At 36.5% G+C, this 21,569-nt stretch overlaps 1 protein-coding gene across 8 annotated transcripts in view; it reads left to right on the top strand.

Moving 5' to 3' along the window:
- The window catches only part of SPHKAP (SPHK1 interactor, AKAP domain containing), a 195,614-nt gene that overhangs the window by 59,315 nt on the left and 114,730 nt on the right, over positions 1-21,569 (top strand). For all 8 annotated transcript variants that reach the window (XM_005574516.4, XM_005574514.4, XM_074010386.1 and 5 more), the window contains one exon: positions 12,947-13,054. In XM_005574516.4, the coding sequence (XP_005574573.3) occupies positions 12,947-13,054 (108 nt within the window). The remainder of the gene's footprint in view (positions 1-12,946; positions 13,055-21,569) is intronic.

The following is a 21,569-nucleotide window of genomic DNA, read 5'->3' as shown; positions in this document are numbered from 1 at the left end:
ACCCTTCTGATTAAAGTGCCAGTTTTCAGTCCTGCCAGTGTCAACGTGGGAAGGAATAACATGGCTCAGATAAATTGGAACACGTCTCTACAAGGGACCTTGTGGCTCATGATCCTTTACAGTGAGCCCTCTCCTTTACACCCTTACATTCACTAGGCACATCTCTGCCTCTTGAGAAGGGAACTCACTCTAAAAGTCTCATATCAGGCTCATACTCTCCAGGATGGAAAGTATCCAAGAAACATTTGTATCCCTTCACAGATTATGGGCCCATCTGCATGCAGTTGTTTCCTGTAGCTTTTTCCCAAGAAGAGAAGAGTCAGAGAAAAGAGAACTATCTCTTTTTTACTTTATTTTATTACTTTATTTTGTCTTGCTTTGTCACCCAGCCTGGAGTGCAGTAGTGTGATCATGGCTTACTGTGGCCTCGAACTCCTGGGCTCAAGTGATCCTCCCACCTCAGCCTCCTGAGTAGCTCAGACTATAGATCCAAGGCACCATGCCTGGCTAATTTTTTGTTTTTATTATTTTGTAGAGACGGGGTTTCACAATATTGCCCAGGTTGGTCATGAACTCCTGGCCTTAAGTCATCCTCCTGCCTCAGCCTCTCAAAGTGCTGAGATTACAGACAGGAGTCACTGCAGCAGGCCATGTCACTTACATTTTAATTGCCACAGTCCAAAGGCATGCACCAATACTCAAGAGATACGTGGCCATCAAATTCATTGTCCCTTTGTCTAGTGGCAAATTCTGCACTACCTATACTTTGCATACCAACACAAAATAATCCAAAGTCGATGGAAGGCTTTCATGCATTTCATATATTTTCCTACATATGTATTTCTTCCTATATTTTCCTTCTCTTAGCATTAAAATCACATTCCCTTCACTGATAGTATAAATATTATAGCATTATGCTGACTCTAAATAACAATTAATCAGCTGTCCTCTATTTATGTGTCTAACTTGATTCTGCTTAAACCATTGCTGATCATTCATAAATTATACTATATTTGCATTTCCTGAGTGTATCTGTTTTTGTAACTCTTGCATTTTATACTTGAGACTCAAACTCAGTTACTGCATTCATGTGGATAAAGCTCTGATCAACTTTCAAAGCCTTCTTCAGCCAGCTGACATCTGTGTAATATGACAGAGGTAGTGTGGCTTGATACTTCTTTTTCAGTCCTCATCAGTTCCCAAGCTCTAACTCCTCCTCTGTACTCTTATTCTTTTGACAACATTAAGATACAGTGTAGCACCCAGAATACCGGTAATTGAGTGGCACAAGAAAGATAGAGAGATATCTGAGACTGTACAGAAGGCATGCAGGTCATTTCTTGCCATCTTAGGATGCATCCTGGCCCAGGATAATACACAAAGTCTCTAAGTTACATATATAGGGACATAAATTTCAAAGAAAGGGGGGCTTTTGTTCATAAAGCATCTCCATTTTGTGCTCAAATTACATCCTTATGTGATATTTGTCAGAGATAAATGCTCCATAAAATAGTGTAATCCATATTTATTTAACAGAAACAAACTTAGACCAGGTATGTATTGCAAAAAGTATTTCATAGATAAGGACTCTCCTACTAGAAAAACACAATTAGTTTATCTGAAGGTCATTCATTTGTATGTTTATCATGAGATGACAATTTTACCTTTTCTCTTCTCTGGTAGTCTTTCCTCCTACCTGCCTTTACAGTAAAGGGAGAGAATGAATGGTAGGCTCACTAATAACCATTTCCTTCCCAACCCTTCCAATCAATCATACCTTTGATCTGGTAAATTCTCCTTGATAACGGAGAATCATTTTGTTCCAAGAGCTAAAAGAACGCCATTATTTTATGACACTTTAAAAATAACCAGTTACAAAATTTCTAAATTTTATTAGGTGTCAATGGTAGAATGCATGAATACTTTACATCCAACCAAATAGAATTACAGAATATGTTGTATGAATAATAAAACAAGAATATTCATACTTTGGAAACCATTTCTCCTTTTTGTCAAAGGAGGCTAATGCACAAGGACTCAGGCAGTCATCCAGTAAAATCATCGTTAGAGAAAAATGTTATCCTAATATTTAATTAAACCTTCTGAGAAATGGAGACTAACTCACTGAGTTTCTGATGCCAATTTTTTTCTTCCATGCAATAATTTTATTTCAATTTTCTTTTATTGTTTCTTCTTAGTAGTTCAGTGTGCTTTAAATAGGCATTACACAGTTGCCCCGTGAAATAATGGGAAAGTATTTCTATTCCAGAGTGGAAAACAAAAGACTATAGAAGTCTCAGAAAGTTTGCTATGACATAAGCTAGATCAGCATAAAGTTAAATGTATAAAATTAAATGAAACCTCCTGACTTCCAGGTCCAGCATGAGAGAGAGAGAGAGAGAGAGAGAGAGAGTGTGTGTGTGTATGTGTGTGTGTGTACTAGGCTTTTTAACTATTATAAAATATTTAAGTCAGCAATTAAGCATGAATTAAGCCAGTGACTAAACTTTGCAAAATTATACTAAAAAAGTTTTGCAGACTTTTACGGTGCTTCAAGGCATTGGAGAGCATCTGGCCCAGCTCAGCAAGGAATTTCTTTTCATTGAAGGATGAAAGATTCTTTCCCACTACTGGGAACCTTCATGTCCCATCACTTCCTCCGCTGCTCATTCTGCACCAGACATTTACCATCCTTCAAACACACCATGCATACTCCTTCTATGAACCTTTGCTGTCCCCGGTAATCTCTGCCTGGGAGGCTGCTCTGCCCTCAGATGGGAGTGTGGCTGGCTTCTCACTTCATTCAGATCTCTACTCTATGTCATCCTTAGAAAGGCCTGCCACGACATACTTTCCAAATAGCATCCCTTATTTCCTTATCCCTTTGTCTGGCTTTATTTACTTTCATAGTAGTTTTCATTATCTGACATATATATGCTTATTTATAATTTATGTGATTACGATGTGTCCTCCTACAACAGAATGAAAAGGAAAATGGTTTTTTGTTGTTGTCATTCTTGCTTTGTTCACCAATGCTCCAATTAAACAGTGGCTAGTACAGAGAGCAGGTGCTCAACAAGTAGCTGATTGAAAGATGAATGAAAACTTAATAGGGATGGCATTATCCTTGTTTCATAATAGCATTCCAAAGCTTACATTAAATATAGAGTCTAATTAATACTTTTGAATATGATATGAGCCAATATGGAATCCAGGCTTAATTTTTATTTTAAAAGTATCTTGAAAAGAAAAAAGATATCTTAAAATGGAAAGGAAAACAAACCACAAAGAAATACCACCATGCACCTGTTAGAATTACTAAAATCAATTTAAAAGCAAAAATTGACAACACTGAGTACTGCCAAGGATACGGGACAAGTTGGACTCTCATACCTTGCTGGTGGAAACGGAAAATGGTAAACCCACTTTAAAGGACATTTTTTCAGTTTCTTATAAAGTTACCATATGACTTAGTAATTTCATTCTTGGGTACTTACCCGAGAAAAGCAAAACCTTAAATTTAAACATAAACCTGTAGGCAAATGTTTATAGCAACTTTATTTATATTTGCCCCAAACTGAAACAACCCAAATTTCCTTCAGCTAGTGAATGGCTTTAAAAATAACTCTGTGTATCTCCATAGAATGGAATGCTGCTCAGCAACAAAAGAAAGCAAACACTACTCATGCACACGATAATATAGATGAATCTCAAACTCATTATGCTAAGAGAAAGAAACAGGTCATAAAAGGTTACATATTATACAACTCCATCTGCATAACATTTTAGAAAAGGCAACATTTTAGGGATACAAATCAAATGAATAAATTAGAATGAAGCTGTAATATTGTCTAGGGTTATAAATCAGATCAAAAAATTGGAATAAAGCTAAACTATTGTCTTTTTATCTCTTAATATGTCACAATTTTTTCCCTTCATATGTCACAATTTTTCACTTACTCATGCCCTCTTTTAACGCACCAATAAAATTTTGCAATTTTCTTTATTCACCTTCTACAAAAAAAAAAAAAAAAAGGAAAGGAAAGAAATCATATCAGTTGTTGCCAGGGGCTGGAACTTAGGATACATTTAATTACAAGGAGAAGGAGGGATTGGAGGAAGGTGATGAAACTCTTCTGTATCTTGATTCGGTTGCTGGTTACACAACCATGTGCATTTTTCAAAACTCATAGAACTTTACACATAAAAAGTGAATTCTATAGGAAGGCAGTATCTCTATCAAGAAAATGTTACCTTGAGTAAAGATGTCATCATTTTGCCAAGCAAATAGATCTAAGTGTCTTAGTACTCGCCTTCATTCCAATCATCTCTTCTCTATCTTTACCATTCACCATTCAAATCCAATGAACCACTCACATCGCAGTCTTCTTGTGTAAGAAAATGTAACTGAGTGCCCTAGAAAGAGTCTCGAACTGCAACAGGAGCCTGGAGAGTCTCCTCTGAGTGATGCCCATGCCTCTTCCAATGGACTTCTCTGGCTCCCTTTATTTTACTGCTCCTCTTGCTTTTTCTCTCCACATCTCCAGCACACATTTATTAATACTTTGTGTCTCATTTGAAAGTTAGCATCACACTGTCCAAAGTTATCATCAAGTATAGAGTCTAACAAATGCATTTAAGAGATGTTGATAAGAGATTTTGCTGTCAAACAGCAAGCAGCTGTTCTGTACCAATGGTATGTAGGGAGAAAAGTGTTGGACACAAATTGAATACGTATATATTTATGTAATATATATACTGGGAAGCATGCACCTTCCAATATTCTGAGGAAGAAATTCTGTTTGTATTACAAAAACTTCACAAGAACAGGGAAATATTTATATAGGGGCAGGCTCAGTTTCAGTTATATCTTGAGGGTTGGGGAAGAACATTGATGAAAACTTCAGGGAGCAGATGGAATGATGTGGAAAAAAATGTGTGCATCATAAAGGCTGTGTGGTAGAGCTGTTTATTAAACTTGTGGATTATAGCAGAGTATTTATGGAGGGAGATAATCTGAGACAAAGCCTAGGAAACGTCTAAGTTGGGCAAAATGCAGTATCTTAAACATTGGAGTTTAGTCACTGTTTATCAAAAGATTAACAGGAGAGAACTGAATTAGAATCTGTTCTGTCTTGAATGCTAGCCTATTGTTTGGCAAAAAGCCCATAAAAATTTGGGCTCACCCACAGCAAATATTGTCCTTCTGTCTTGTTTTGCAAAACCCAGCTTAGTTTCTGACAGGATTAGAAGGTCCTCAGTCATATTTATTGGATCAGTTAGTCAATTGCGGTCAAAGTCTTATGAGAGAATTATATAACATTAGTAATAATATTAATAATAACAATAGCTACTCTTCGTGAGCACTTGAAATAATCAGAGAGTATGTGCATTCATTATTTCTAGTGTCTGCAAAAGATTCCTCATTGTGAGTAGAAATGCCACCCTCATTTTGTAGGTGGGAAAACTGAGACTCAGAAGTTAAGTGACTTGCCTTAGGTTGAACAGGTCATTAATGGGAAAATCTGCAATTTGAAACCAGATTTGTCCTCAAAGCTTACATTTTTACTCTTTATTTTGGTTTTAGTGAGCTAGATGGATTTCAGAGATAAGGAAGATAGAGAGATGAGAGAATTACAATATGAATACATAGGACCTTTGTGTGTGTCCAGCCTTCCCTAACTTCCCATCTCAAGTATCATCTCTGTTTTACTTTGTTAGAGCTGCTATCACAAAATATGCTAAACTGTGTAATTTACAAACAACAGGAATTTATGGCTCACAGTTCTAGAGTCTGGAAAGTCCAAGATCAAGGTGAGAGCAAATTCAGTGTTTGATGAAGACTCATTCTCCATAGATGGTGCCTTTTTGCCATGTCCTCACATGGGAGAAGGGCAAAAAGCTTTCAAGCCTTTTTTTAATAAGGGCATTAATTTCATGCATGAGGGCAGAGCCCTTTTAACCTAATTACTTCCCAAAGGCCTTACCTCTTAACGCCAACACATTGGGGATTTGATTTTAACCTCTGAGTTGATGGGATGGGGTGGGGAGAGGGGAGGACACATTCATTCAAACTGTAACAATCCCCATCCCTTTTATTCCCTATCACTGTACTATGTTTATTTCTTCATGATAGCCACCACAGTGTATAATTAAGTGTGTACTTCAATGCTCCTTTATTTTCTGTTTGACTCCCAAGCCAGATTTTAAGTTCCATGAATATGGAGACCAGTTACGTATTACTCACTGTTGTATTACCTGGAGAGTAATCCATGATGTGCACTAAAAAATTGCTATTTTTTAAGTAATTGAAAGAACTTAAGTAACTGCTAATTGTTAAGTAATGTGCTCTCCAAATTAAACTTTGGAGAGCAGACTATAAGACAGGAAATAGATAAAGAGATGTTTCAGATAGCACCGAATTTTCAAGCAAGGGTAATTGGGAGAATTGTCCTGACATCAACTGCAAATAGGGAAGTCAGGAAGTCAGGTTTCTCTTAGGCACTGAAAGTGGGGAAGGAGGGAGTTTGTGTGTAGTCATGAATAGTCCAAGGTGACAGCAAGAAATCCAAAAGTAATAACTAACAGGAGTGCAAAAAGTCAAGCTCTACAGAAAGGTTAAACCTGGAGCTACGGATCAGCGAGTCATCCCTCCAGGTTGTAATTAATTCCCTGAGACTCTGTGAATGCTAAGGAGATAAGGAAAATGATTGATGAGAGTAGAAAGACCAACACACTGACGACCAAACTATAAGGAATACTTATATTTACCACACCTGGGGAGGAAAAACTAGCTGAAAAGAGACACATGTCTTCTCCACCTGCCCTGATACATCCAGACAACACAGATCCACCTTTCAATGCTCTGGTCAAGGGCAAAGCCCTTTGCCATCCCTTCCCCCAGGGAGAACTGACCAGTCCATCCTTGGTGATAGCTGACCTGGATTGTCATTGATCAAAGCACCAGATTTCCTTTATCACAGTCAGAGTGTTTGTTCTTCCTCTGGTAGAGTTATCCCTCTTAATATTCTCAGTGCCGACATCAAAAGAGCTCAGTGAGCATTGGCTGACTAATACTGACTGAAGGAGAGTAGAGAAGCAGGAGGAGAAAAATGACAATGGCACGTCATGAATAATAAATAAAAGAAGAGGAATTGTCAAATGTTGTGAAGAGGCCGAGAAAATGTTCGATGAAACAGATATTGTCTAAATTTTCCTGCATTTCTGATACTAATAGCAACCATGTATCAATTGCATACTCTGTCGAGGCTAGCCCTTTACAAGCATTTTCTCATTTGATCCTTAGAATAAACTTCTGAAATGTCTTTAATTATCTTCATGTAATAGATGTAAACACTAAGTCCCACAGAAGTTAAACGACTTGCCCAAGCTCATTCAATAAGATGAAATGGGATTTAATATCAGTTCTGCCCCCAAACCTCTGTGACTAACCACCAGTCACTGTCTTCTCCAATTTAAATTACTTAAAAATTATTAAGACATTGCTCAGTGATGTTTGGGACTGTGTCCAAGTTACTAATAGTCTATTTCTCCCTCTCTGTCTAATCAATACTACATTTCTTCAACTTGGTTCTCTATATAAAAAGAAACGTAACTGTAATGTAGAACAAAAGGATCTTCCTAACCTTATTTACTGCACTCATGAAATTTTAAAAGAAAATGTGCCATTATTATTTCAAATTCGTGAACACAAAAAACATTCATTATTAGCTCTTCATCTAAAATAAGTAAGTCCGTAACTAAAAACAGCAGATAAATAAATGAGCCGTTGAGAGCCTGGTGAGTTTTTCTCTTTTCCTTCTCAGAAAGCAACTTTCTCAGCAGGGAGACTATATTCATAAAGCTTCAAAATCATTGAATTCGCAAGCACATATTCTTCCTTCAAGCATTCTTTTTTTCCTTATGATTTGTCCAAGCCATGAAACTAAAAGCTTTTCACAGGCTGAAATTGCTTAACATATGCTGCTAAGTGGTTTACTGAAGTCCGCATTTTTATTCTCTCTTGCTTATTTGGCTCTCAATGTATACTATTTGAGAAAGGGAGAAGGAGGAGGAGCAAAAGCAGAAGGGAGGAGGAGAACGACATGATGGTTGGTATAGAAGTGGCCTTCAGATCATTTGTTTTAATTGTTTACCAAAGGCACAGGGAGGCCAGGAGCTAGTGGACTTAACTACACAGTTAACAAGGAGTCAGGACTGGAATTCGAACCTCCTGAACACACCTGAGCTCAGACACAGAAAGCGAGATATGGATAAATGTATAGACTGGGATTTGGTAGAACTTGAAAATGAGAAACTATATAATTTCAATGGAACACTGCCTTAGTGGACGCTCTAATGTCTGGGAACCTGACTGAAATTCAAGTTCTGCAAAAACTAGATAAATTCTTGATCCCTCTAAGCCTGGGCAAAGGAAATAGTAACTATTATGATAGCTAATGCTTATCGGGCACTTAGGATGCACCGGGCACTGTTTTAAGAACCTTATCTATGTTAGCCTTGAGAATTTACCTCACAAGCCTAGAGATTTAATTCAGATAATAGTGTGGGTTAGGGCATTAGCCCAGACAGTTCTCAATAAATGAGAACTGTTCTCAAAAAATAAATTTAATTATTGGGTCAATAATTAAAAATATAAATATTTAATAATGAATCATCTAAATGTTAATGAAATTTATGGAAAAATGTTTAATTATTGATATAATTAGATGAACTAATTTTTAATGATGATAAAATTAAAATTTTAAAGTTACATTTATGTGGCGAATAAATGTTCTCACCAAACAAAGAAGCTCTCCTCCAAACATTTCTTCTTAAGCACGGCAAGATTTAGGTTTTATTTTAAATTTCAGTTCCTTATTTTGCTATTTCTGTTTCTTCTAAAGCAAAGATGTGCTTTAGGAAAGATCCACAGTATCCCAGGGAAATGGAAGAGTCAAATGAGAAATCTTTCTAAAATTTTTCATTGAATGAGCAGATCCCTAAAGCACTTGACATTTTCCTCACTTCTAGGATAGGACAGAGCAAGGTCTTTGTATATTTTTAGTTATTTATTTTTCAAATAGGTTCAAAAGAATTAATACCTTCGAAATATCTGCCGAGGACTTGGCAGATTAATCTGTCTGTGCACATTTCTCTGTTAGAGAAGTTAAATGCAGGTGAAATCCCACAGGTAGCCAGCTCTTCTCCCAACTAGCCTCATCTTCAGACAGCCCCTTTCATAGCTCTGGAGTCTTTGCAGCGTACAGTTTCAGACTGATGACTTTTGGCAAGTCCCCTTCTGCCTGTCTGTGTTTCACCAGGAAAATGTACCCATCCAGCCCACCAATTTTCTGAAACTACCCAGTGAATTGTGTTTGAACTCTGTCCCCTTCCTAAGGCCGATACTGATAAGTGACAGTTGCTTTACTCTGTTGACATACTTTGTTGTAACCATGGTATTATGTGTCCTAAATATATCAGAATGTAGACAAGGTGCAGGATATAATTCTGAGTAGTGAGCTCTAGAATGACTGAGAAGTGATTCTTAGTCAGAATATTTGTTAAACTGCATTGTAAGGCATTATGAACTGGTATGCTCATTGGATGCCTGTGTTTTACACTTGATCTTAGCCAAAAGGCCGAGAAGTGATGATGCCTGTATTTTAAATCTTTAATATTCTTATGCACAGAGTTAACGAGTGCTTTATAGTTGGGTGTTCCAAGATCTAGGGATCACAGAAAGGCAAGGAGCAGAAGCATGATAACATCGGTTGGCTTAAAGATAACTCAATTAGGTGTAAAAGCATGCTTTCCTTTGAAACATTAAAATACTGATAATACTTGCCAAGTAGATTAACTACAGTATGTAATTTACATCACAAAAAGTTTCCTGTCTTTCAAGAAAATTGTCACCTCAGAATTTCATTCATAGAAAACTAACTTTAAAATGGAAGTCCATAAGAAAATGTAGTTTTATTTACAAAAAAAATAGATGCAGATAAGTTTTTGGAAACATACCCCAAATCATACCCATTTGTATGAGTATATAAGACAGCCCTGTTCAGGAATTTCACATCCAAAGTCAGGCTCTGAACAACTTGGGGCAGAAATTCAAATCTCTCTGAGGCTCAAGGTCTTGATTTTCAACCTGAAAATTTCTGTAAAGATTTGTATCCTTCAAATAATTCCTACCTCATAGCATTGCAAAAAAAGATTAAGTGAAAAAGTAAAAATATATATATATATGTGTGAAAATTTTAGCACAACTTCAACATATTCTAAGCATACAAAAATAGTAGCTGTAACTATTAATACTACAAAATGCATAGCTAAAATTACACCTTAGACCAGAATACTTGCTAAAGAAAATCTGCCATCACACATCTGAAATATTTTCAGTCCTCTCATTTCAGACAGAAGGCATCCAAAGTTCTATTATCCTTTTCAGCCACCTTCAAATAGTAACAGTAAAAACCAAGTTCTGAGAGAATAACTTACCATTTCCATGGCACAGTGTTTCACATATATCATCTCACTGAATACCCTCAGTGATCCCACCAGATGAGTAGTATCCATATTCACAGTTATGGACTGAAACTCAGGGTTTAAGTCATCTCTTTGAGGTCATCCTTCTACTAACGACCAACTTAGTATTGCAACCCAGTTAGACCACTAATGTTGCTGCTCTTAAACTCTATTCCATGCTGGAAATAAAAGGGAAAGGCATTTGAATGGCATAAAGGGAATGTGGAGTTAGAGCCTTTTTCTGCTTTAAATAAAGTTCATCTGGGTCAATGGTTCTCAATGTTTTTTTAACTCAAAATTCTTTTGCACTCTAAGAAAAATATTAGGGACCTCAAGAAACTCTTGTTTATATAGATTATACTTATTGCTAATTTCCATGTTACAAATTAAAGCTAAGAAAAGTTTTTGTTTTATTTTCTAATAATAAAACAGAATTTAAATTAAATAAGAATTTATTATTTGACAAAATAATTTTAAAATAATAATAAACACACTATCTTATATAGCATACTTTTATGAAAAATATTTGTTTTCCAAAACCAAACAAAACCCTTTAGCGAAAAGAGTAATTTCGGCTCACATGTTTGCAAATCTCCTTAATGTCTGACTTGATACAAGACAGTTGAGCTGTCCTAGCTGCCTCTGCATGCAGTCTGTTGTGCTATCACACATCACGTAGCCTCTGGAAAACTCCACGGAATATATACAAGACAACGAGAGCAAAAAGAACAAATAACATCTTAGTATTATTATCGAAGTAGTCTGACTGCTGCACTCTCTGAAAGATTTCAGAGACCCTGAGAGGTCCCAGCCCACCCTTTAAGAACCAGTTTAGGTAAAATATTTAAGAGAACTGAGAAGCTCCCTAGCCAATGTCGGTCTGCAGTAATAATCCAAGTTTATCATTTAACTACTTGCTCATCCACAAAGGGTCTTTTTGTACTGTTCTGGGAAAGAATGATGAAAATTTATTAATGAAAATTCATCCTTAGTATGATAAATGATATTATTTTAATATATAATTGTATATTATTATAAATTATAATAACATTTATCATTAATACATTTTCATTATTTTAGATAACTAATATTACTCATGCAAAATGTGTCAGAATTAGATTTACTTAACTGTATTCAGAGACCAAAAGTAATGTATTTCTATCTTCACAGAAAAAGAGAAGACAATCTTTTGTTGTACGAATGAAATGTAATTGAAGTACCAACCTATTTTAGTGTTTAAATCTGTTACATTGCTCAAGTGAAAGCAGTAGTCAAGTATTACCAGACATATCCCCTAATAAAATAGAGGGTAGAGGGTACCAGAAGAGCACTGGGAATCTTTAAAAAGATAAAGAAAATGTTATACAATATTTGGCTTTTTTTTTTTTTTTTTTTTTTCCTGAGACAGAGTTTCACTCTTGTTGCCCAGGCTGGAGTGCAATGGTGCGATCTCAGCTCACTGCAACCTCCACTTACCGGGTTCGAGTGGTTCTCCTGCCTCAGTCTCTCCAGTAGCTGGGATTACAGGGGCACGCCCCCACACCTGGCTAACTTTTTGTATGGTTAATAGAAACGAGGTCTCACCATGTTAGCCAGGCTGGTCTTGAACTCCTGACCTCAGGTGATCCACCCGCCTTGGCCTCCCAAAGTGCTGGGATTACAGGTGTGAGACACCGTGCCCCACCAATAATTGGATAATTTAAAGACATTAGCAGTTATTTATAATATTTCATCTTCAAAATATCTCAGCTCCAAAATATGCTTGTTCTTCCTTGCTTTAAGAATCCAAGCCCAGAATTAAGATATTTGTAAGTCATATTTGGTTTTGTTAATTATGTGTTCCAATTATTTTTGCCATACCATCCTATTTCAAAATAGCAAATGGTATTTAATGCAATTTGTTTCTTAGTTATCTCTAACAACTTTTAAACTTAACATAGTACCTTAGGCGTTCTAGAAAAATTGTACACTAGTCAAAGCGATGTTAGCAGAACTAAATAAGTGAAGAATCAATATTACATCAAAGGAAAAAAAACCCACATTTTGTTAATTGAAAATATTTATGGAGTGTGAAAGAACATTAGCACTAAACGAAATTTGACCCCTATCACCCATAGAACCATACCCCCAAAAACAATCATTTGATTGCAAACTATGCAAAAGCTACACAATTGACATTCCCAGGTGTTGAATTTGATGAGAGAACATCCATGTTAACATTAATGTATTTCTCTCCAGCTAATTCTAGGTTGGATATTTTATCCATTTTAGAGGTGCTATCATCCTGCAAGTTTTTTTTTTCTAACACCCAGAAGCTCTGAGGAAAAGAAAACACCTACAGGTTTTTTTATAAGAAAAAAAAGAGAGCTTAGATAGAAAGCATTGCCGAATAAGCACTGAGTTTTTCTGGTTCCCCCAGGTTCTTCGCAGCAACAGCCTACTGGAGTCAACAGACTACTGGTTGCAGAATCAGAGGATGCCTTGCCAAATTGGTTTTATAGAAGACAAGTCTGAAAACTGTGCTTCTGTAAGTATACAGAATTCTTGGGATGTTGTGTGATAACTGTGCTTCTGTAAGTATACAGAATTCTTGGGATGTTGTGTGATAAAGCAGGGAAATGGGCATAGGTACCCATGTTTAGGACCAAAAGTTTCATAATTCATTAAATACCAAGTAGAGAAAATATTCCTTTGAAAATACGTAACTGTTTTATATGGACTGTTAACAAAATAGCATGCAGAGCTAATGTTTCTACCCCCATTTTGCTCATTTTAGCAGGTAAAGTTATCTAATAGAAAAAATGTTTATATATTCAAAAATGACTAAGAAAAAGATTCAGAAGTAGAATTATATGATGAGAAGTAAAAAGCCATTCAACAACTCTCTTGTATTCTTTTCAGTATATTTTACATCACCTGCTAGTAGATATTTTCTAATATGAAAAGTGTCTATAAATGTTCCATCGTTCTTATATGTTACAGTCATTATTGGAAAACCTTGATAAAAACTTTTCAACCTAAAAAATAAACAGGCGTACAATTTAATATATCGAAGCTGAGCCTTACATACGAAACTTTCTTTTCCAAGGGAAAAGATATTCTTCCAGATAAACAATATACTTCTTTTAGCTTGGAATGTCATTAGACACTATTGTAGAATGTGTTCCTTCCCATAGGTTAGCGAAAGCTGTATGTTTCGTTTTGATTGAAATCACCTAGCTCTAATGGGGTCATGATTACAGAGATTGGGGGAGAGTGTTTCCAACGAGGAGAAAAATGTAATTCGCATGACTAAATTGAGAGCATCAGCTCTGAGCTATTCCTGGAGGTAAGTTGCATGCCAGCATTTCTGTTAAAAGAAACAAAAAAGGAAGCTGAATATGGGATAGGGAGGCTTTTTATATATAATGAGCAGAACTAAAGAACCAGAACTGGCAGACAGAGGATGTTAAACATTTTCACACTGCACAAGAAATGCAGAGTCCATTCAATAGATTTAAGTCAATCCCTTTGTTTAGGCAAAGGTTTATGATTCTGCTACTTTTAGTGCTTTTGATACCTTGTGCAGAAAATTAGTTGCTGGCTAGGATTCTTTGGGGAAAACACAAAGAATTAAGTGGCAAAATTTTAAGTGATATTGTCTTTGCAAATTCAGTTCTGAGATGAGTTGGAAAATTCAGGCATTTGCGGATACAGATCTCTAGTTACACAGCTGTAAATTGTAAAATGGAGAGGAAGAGCTACCAGCAGACACACTTTGGTCAAAGTTGTCATTTGAACAGACCCTAATAAAAAGTCTCTCAGGAGAACTCACTAAAGTTGAGGCACTAAAACTTGTGTAGTGAAAGGCAAAGAGTATATGTTGGGAGTCTGGATTTCAGAGCTACAATTAGAATGCTAACTTTAAATTTGTAGTCCCTTTATAGTGTCAGATGGTATCAGTGTGGTTAAGCTGATTCATCCCGCCTTTATGATTCACCCTATTCCTTCCAAAATGGGAAAAACCTATACACAAGTAAGAGGTGCATTGGAAGATTCATTTGCTCCCAATAGTTTGTAATAATTGAAATTTCCACAAAAATGAAAACTTGAATTTAAAAAGTTGAACTCATAAAAGTCGAGAATAGAATGGTCGTTGCCAGGGACTGAGATAATGGATTCGGGAAGGTTGAGAAGATATTAGTCAAAGGATACAAAATTTCATTTATATGGAAGGGATAAGTTTAAGAGGTCTATGGCAGAACATGGTGACTATAGCTAGTAGCAATACGTTGTATTCTTGAAAAATGCCAAAAGAATTGATTTTAAGTGTTCTCAACCAAAAAAAATGATAACTATGTGAGTTAATGCATATGTTCATTAGTTCAATTTAGCCATTCCAGATTGTATATTTCAAAATAGCTTGTTGTATACAATAAGTATATTCAATTTTATTTGTCAATTTCAAACTTAAAATAAAACATTTTTGGAAAGTATCCAGGACTCTAAACCTAAAGGAAATCTCAGGGTCACTATGAAAACTAACTGTAATCTCTCACAAGTGTCCTATAGTTACTTTTCTTAATTTCCAAATCCCCTGTCTTTCTGGCCTGGCACATATTTCTAGGATGGGTGGAAGAAACTTGTATGTCCAGAGTTGCACATTCCTGAAGGGAAATTATTACTCACAGAAGAAATAGAAGTAAACCATAGAGGTGATGGACTACGACAAGGAATTCATGAGCAAAATAGCTACCCAGAAGCAGTGACCAAAATCATCAAGGAATAAGGACTTAATTCCTTTTCAAAACCAGTTCTCCACATCAGCATGCAAATGAAAGTATAATTTAAAGAGGGAAAATAGATTATATTTTAATATAATATTCTCATTAAAGTTTAATTTTAAGAATAGTTTTATAAAATCATCCCAAACTTAAATGTCTTTACATATAATCACAAGAGAATCTGAGGAACTTGTAGCAATTCAGTTATTATTGCTTTGTAACCTGTAACCTGTTCATAACTCTGGAGGGACCCAACTCCAGGTTATTCTTACTTCTTTAACTTATTTCATCCTGACCAAAATTAGTAGCCAACCTTTTCATATCCAGTTGTGATTGGTTTGGTATTCACTGTAATGAACTTCTAGTGTTTAGACGTGTGGTTTCTTTGATCTCAGTATGTCAGTGGTAGCAAAGTTTCCTGAATTCAAGATGTCCACATAATATTTTTATTGAGGGACAGTCTCAGACTTGGAAAATATTCAGGGTGTTGTATGCATATTTCAGTACCCCTGTTTGTTCTCAAGCATCAAATGATGAGTTATAGTCATTTCTGCAGTGGGAAACTGCACTTATTTCACAGTTAATGTAAGAAGTCTTAGTGAAGAGCAGTTTGGAGCAGCTAGAAATATGATAGGCATGTGGAACAGGAACCACGGTCCAGGAAGTCTGGCTCAGAAGTCCCCTGAAGGCATCTTCAATAGTATTTCAAAAGGTATCTGTATTAGTCTGTTTACATGCTGCTGATAAAGAAATACCCGAGACTTGGTAATTTATAAAGAAAAAGAGATTTAATGAACTCACAGTTCCACGTGGCTAGGGAGGCTTCACAATCATGATGGAAGGCAAAAGGCACAACTTATATGGTGGCAGGCAAGAGAAAATGAGAGCCAAGCAAAAGGGGAAATCCCTTATAAATATATCAGCTCTCGTGAGGCTTCTCCACCACCACAGGAAGAGTATGGGGGAAACCACCACCATGATTCAATTATCTCCCATTGGGTCCCTCCCACAACACATGGGAATTATGGGAGCTGCAATTCAAGATGAGATTTGGGTGGGGACAGAGACGAACCATATCAGTATCAAATATAAAAACTGTGCTTATGTGTTTCTAATTAAAGTCTCCTACCAAACAATATAATTTTATTTCTTTTTCTAATTTGCTATTCTGAAAAAATATTCTCATATACTAACCTTCACAGCATTTTTTAAACCTCATTATTTAAAAGAAAGGAAATGAGGAGTAGGATAGTGGAATTGGAAGCCAATCTCCAAAACCCAAGAGCTGAGACATTATCTTGATAGAGGTCCTTCACATGAGTGGTAGGAATGGGACTTGTCAGTACCCGACCTTTTTTTTTTTTAATTAAAGGTTAAATTAGGCCAGGCATTGTGGCTCATGCCAATAATCACAGCACTTTGAGAGGCTGAGGGAGGAGAATTTCTTAAGGCCAGGAGTTCAAGAGCAGCCTAGGCGACATAGTGAGATCCCATCTCTACAAAAAATTTAAAAATTAGCTGAGCATGGTGGTGCATGTCTGTAGTCCCAGCTCCTCAAGAGGCTGAGGCAGAAGGATTACTTGAGCTCAGGAGTTTAAGGCTGAAATTAGCTATGATCCCACAACTGCAATCCAGTTGGGGTAACAGAGTGTGACTCTGTTTCAAAAAAAAAAAAAAAAGCTAAATTAGTTCTACAAAAACCTTCTACTGCTTTTCTCCATTTACTAGAATTTAATTTTTGACTTTTCAGAAAACATCTTTTGGTTTCATACTTCATTAACATTACCTTGACCATTCATATTTCTTCTATTCAGAGTTACTGTCAGGATCTTTTCGTATTGATTATTTGAAGACTGCCAGCTATCATCCTCCAAACAAATTATACCTTTATTTCTAGCATGCACTTTAATTGATGAATGACAGTATTTAAAAATGTGTCGTATTTGCCTTAAATTTGTAAATAAGCACATAAAGCCCTCAAGCAGCCTTCAGCATTCCTCATATGATATTGCAAAACTGAGATGTTTTATAGCTGCTCTGTGAGTCTTCTATGCTAACGCAATCCAGAGGGAACAATGACAAAATGATATCTCAGACAATTCGTATATGATTTTTTCAAATATACCTGAGCCCTATTTGACAAACACCACAGTTGGTAAGTTGTTCTATGGAAGAATCTAGACTCACATGATCAAAAAACATATTAATATTATAATATATTATAATTATAATAATTATATATTATATCCTAATTATAATGATGTAATATATATTTTATTAGAATAATCATATATAATATAATAATTCTACATACTATATAACATAATAATTATAGAACTTTGAAAGGACATTTTAAATTATCTAGTGCAAGTAGTTACCAAGTTTTCAAGGAGCCTGTAGTGTTTTCTTCTTTAAAAATCAAGTTTCAAAATTATTACTTCTTTAATTTTAGACTTACTGAAAAATTGCAAGAAGAGTGCAAAGGATCCCCAGACTCCTTAATTTTTTTTTTTTTTTTTTTGAGACAGAGTCTTGTTCTGTCACCCAGGCTGGAGTACAGTGGTGCAATTTTGGCTCACAGCAACCTCGGCCTCCCCGGTTCAAGCAATTCTCCTGCCTCAGACTCCCAAGCAGCTGGGACTACAGGCGCACTCCACCACACCCAGCTAATTTTTTTGTATTTTTAGTGGAGAAGGGGTTTCATTATGTTGGCCAGGCTGGTCTCAAATTCGTTACCCACCCACTTGGCCTTCCAAAGTGCTAGGATTACAGGCGTGAGCCACCGCACCTGGACAAACTCCTCAAATTTTAACATTTTTCCACATTTGCTTTATCCTTTTCTCAGCATATATATGCATCTGTGTAAATGTACGTATATAAATTTTTTATGGAAAATCTTGAGAATGAATTGCAGACACGATGTCCCTTTATTTCTTTTTTTTTTTTTATACTTTAAGCTCTAGGGTACCTGTGCACATCGTGCAGGTTTGTTACATATGTATACCTGTGCCATGTTGGCGTGCTGCACCCATTAACTCATCATTTACATCAGGTATATCTCCTAATGCTATCCCTCCCCACTACTCCCTCCCCACAACAGGACCCGGTGTGTGATGTTCCCCTTCCTGTGTCCAAGTGATCTCATTGTTCAGTTCCCACCTATGAGTGAGAACATGCAGTATTTGGTTTTCTGTCCTTGTGATAGTTTGCTGAGAATGATGATTTCCAGCTGCATCCATGTCCCTACAAAGGACATGAACTCATCCTTTTTTATGGCTGCATAGTATTCCATGGTGTATATGTGCCACATTTTCTTAATCCAGTCTGTCACTGATGGACATTTGGGTTGATTCCAAGTCTTTGCTATTGTGAATAGTGTTGCAATAAACATACGTGTGCATGTGTCTTTATAGCAGCATGACTTATAATCCTTTGGGTATATCCCCAGTAATGGGATGGCTGGGTCAAATGGTATTTCTAGTTCTAGATCCTTGAGGAATCGCCACACTGTTTTCCACAATGGTTGAACTAGTTTACATTCCCACCAACAGTGTACAAGTGTTCCTATTTCTCCACATCCTCTCCAGCACCTGTTGTTTCCTGATTTTTTTAATGATTGCCATTCTAACTGGTGTGAGATGGTATCTCATTGTGGTTTTGATTTGCATTTCTCTGATGGCGAGTGATGATGAGCATTTTTTCATGAGTCTGTTGGCTATATGAATGTCTTCTTTTGAGAAGTGTCTGTTCATATCCTTTGCCCACTTTTTGATGGGGTTGTTTGTTTTTTTCTTGTAAATTTGATTGAGTTCTTTATAGGTTCTGGATATTAGCACTTTGTCAGATGAGTAGATTGCAAAAATGTTCTCCCATTCTGTAGGTTGCCTGTTCACTCTGATGATAGTTTCTTTTGCTGTGCAGAAGCTCTTTAGTTTAATTAGATCCCATTTGTCAATTTTGGCTTTTGTTGCTGTTGCTTTTGGTGTTTTAGACATGAAGTCCTTGCCCATGCCTATGTCCTGAATGTTATTATCTAGGTTTTCTTCTAGGGTTTTTAGTTTTAGGTCTAACATTTAAGTCTCTAATCCATCTTGAATTAGTTTTCCTATAAGGAGTAAGGAAAGGATCCAGTTTCAGCTTTCTATTTAGGGCTAGCCAATTTTCCCAGCACCATTTATTAAATAGGGAATCCTTTCCCCATTTCTTGTTTTTGTCAGATTAGTCAAAGATCAGATGGCTGTAGATGTGTGGTATTATTTCTGAGGACTCTGTTCTGTTCCATTGGTCTATATCTCTGTTTTGGTGCCAGTACCATGCTGTCTTGGTTACTGTAGTGTGTAGTATAGTTTGAAGTCAGGTAGTGTGATGCCTCCAGCTTTGTTCTTTTGGCTTAGGATCGTCTAGGCAATGTGGGGTCTTTTTTGGTTCCATATGAACTTTAAAGCAGTTTTTTCCAATTCTGTGAAGAAAGTCTTTGGTAGCTTAATGGGGATGGCATTGAATCTATAAATTACCGTGGGCAGTATGGCCATTTTCAAAATATTGATTCTTCCTATGCATGAGCATGGTATGTTCTTCCATTTGTTTATGTCCTCTTTTATTTCACTGAGCAGTGGTTTGTACTTCTCCTTGAAGAGGTCCTTTACATCCCTTGTAAGTTGGATTCCTAGGTATTTTATTCTCTCTGAAGCTATTGTGAATGGGAGTTCATTCATAATTTGGCTCTCTGTTTGTCTGTTACCGGTGTATAAGAATGCTTGTGATTTTTGCACATTGATTTTGTATCCTGAGACTGCTGAAGTTGCTTATCAGCTTAAGGAGATTTTGGGCTGAGATGATGGGGTTTTCTAAATATACAACCATGTCATATGCAAACGGGGACAATTTGACTTCTTCTTTTTCTAACTGAATACCCTTTATTTCTTTCTCTTGCCTGATTGCCCCACCCAGAACTTCCAACACTATGTTGAATAGGAGTGGTGAAAGAGGGCATACCTGTCTTGTGCCAGTTTTCAAAGGGAATGCTTCCAGTTTTGCCCATTCAGTATGATATTGGCTGTGGGTTTGTCATAAATAGCTCTTATTATTTTGGGATTCATTCCATCAATACCGAATTTATTGAGAGTTTTTAGCATGAAGAGCTGTTGAATTTTGTCAAAGGCCTTTTCTGCATCTATTGAGATAATCATGTGGTTTTTGTCTTTGGTTCTGTTTGTATGCTGGATTATGTTTATTGATTTGCATATGTTGAACCAGCCTTGCATCCCAGGGATGAAGCCCACTTAATCATGGTGGATAAGCTTTTTGATGTGCTGCTGGATTCAGTTTACCTGTATTTTATTGAGGATTTTTGCATTGATGTTCATCAGGGATATTGGTCTAAAATTCTCTTTTTTGTTGTTGTATCTCTGTCAGGCTTTGGTATCAGGATGATGTTGGCCTCGTAAAATGAGTTAGGGAGGATTCTCTTGAATAGTTTCAGAAGGAATGGTACCAACTCCTCCTTGTACCTCTGGTAGAATTCGGCTGTGAATCCATCTGGTCCCGGACTTTTTTTGGTTGGTAGGCTATTAATTATTGCCTCGATTTCAGAGCCTGCTATTGATCTATTCAGGGATTCAACTTCTTCCTGATTTAGTCTTGTGAGAGTGTAAGTGTCCAGGAAATTATCCATTTCTTCTAGGTTTTCTAGTTTATTTCCGTAGAGGTGTTTATAGTATTCTCTGATGGTAGTTTGTATTTCTGTGGGGTCGGTGGTGATATCCCCATTATCATTTTTTATTGCGTCTATTTGATTCTTCTCTCTTTTCTTCTTTATTAGTCTTGCTAGAGGGCTATCAATTTTGTTGATCTTTTCAAAAAACCAGCTTCTGGATTCATTTATTTTTTGGAGGGTTTTTTGTGTCTCTATCTCCTTCAGTTCTGCTCTGATCTTAGTTATTTCTTGCCTTCTGCTCGCTTTTGAATGTGTTTGCTCTTGCTTCTCTAGTTCTTTTAATTGTGATGTTAGAGTGTCAATTTTAGATCTTTGCTGCTTTCTCTTGTGGACATTTAGTGCTATAAATTTCCCTCTACACACTGCTTTAAGTGTGTCCTAGAGATTCTGGTGTGTTGTATCTTTGTTCTCATTGGTTTCAAAGAACATCTTTATTTCTGCCTTCATTTCGTGATGTACCCAGTAGTCATTCAGGAGCAGGTTGTTCAGTTTCCATGTAGTTGAGCAGTTTTGATTGAGTTTTTTAGTCCTGAGTTCTAGTTTGATTGCACTGTGGTCTGAGA

This window comes from Macaca fascicularis, chromosome 12 (assembly GCF_037993035.2).
Source record: "Macaca fascicularis isolate 582-1 chromosome 12, T2T-MFA8v1.1".
Classification (NCBI taxonomy): Eukaryota; Metazoa; Chordata; class Mammalia; order Primates; family Cercopithecidae; genus Macaca; species Macaca fascicularis.
This window is presented reverse-complemented; position numbering and strand designations above follow the sequence as displayed.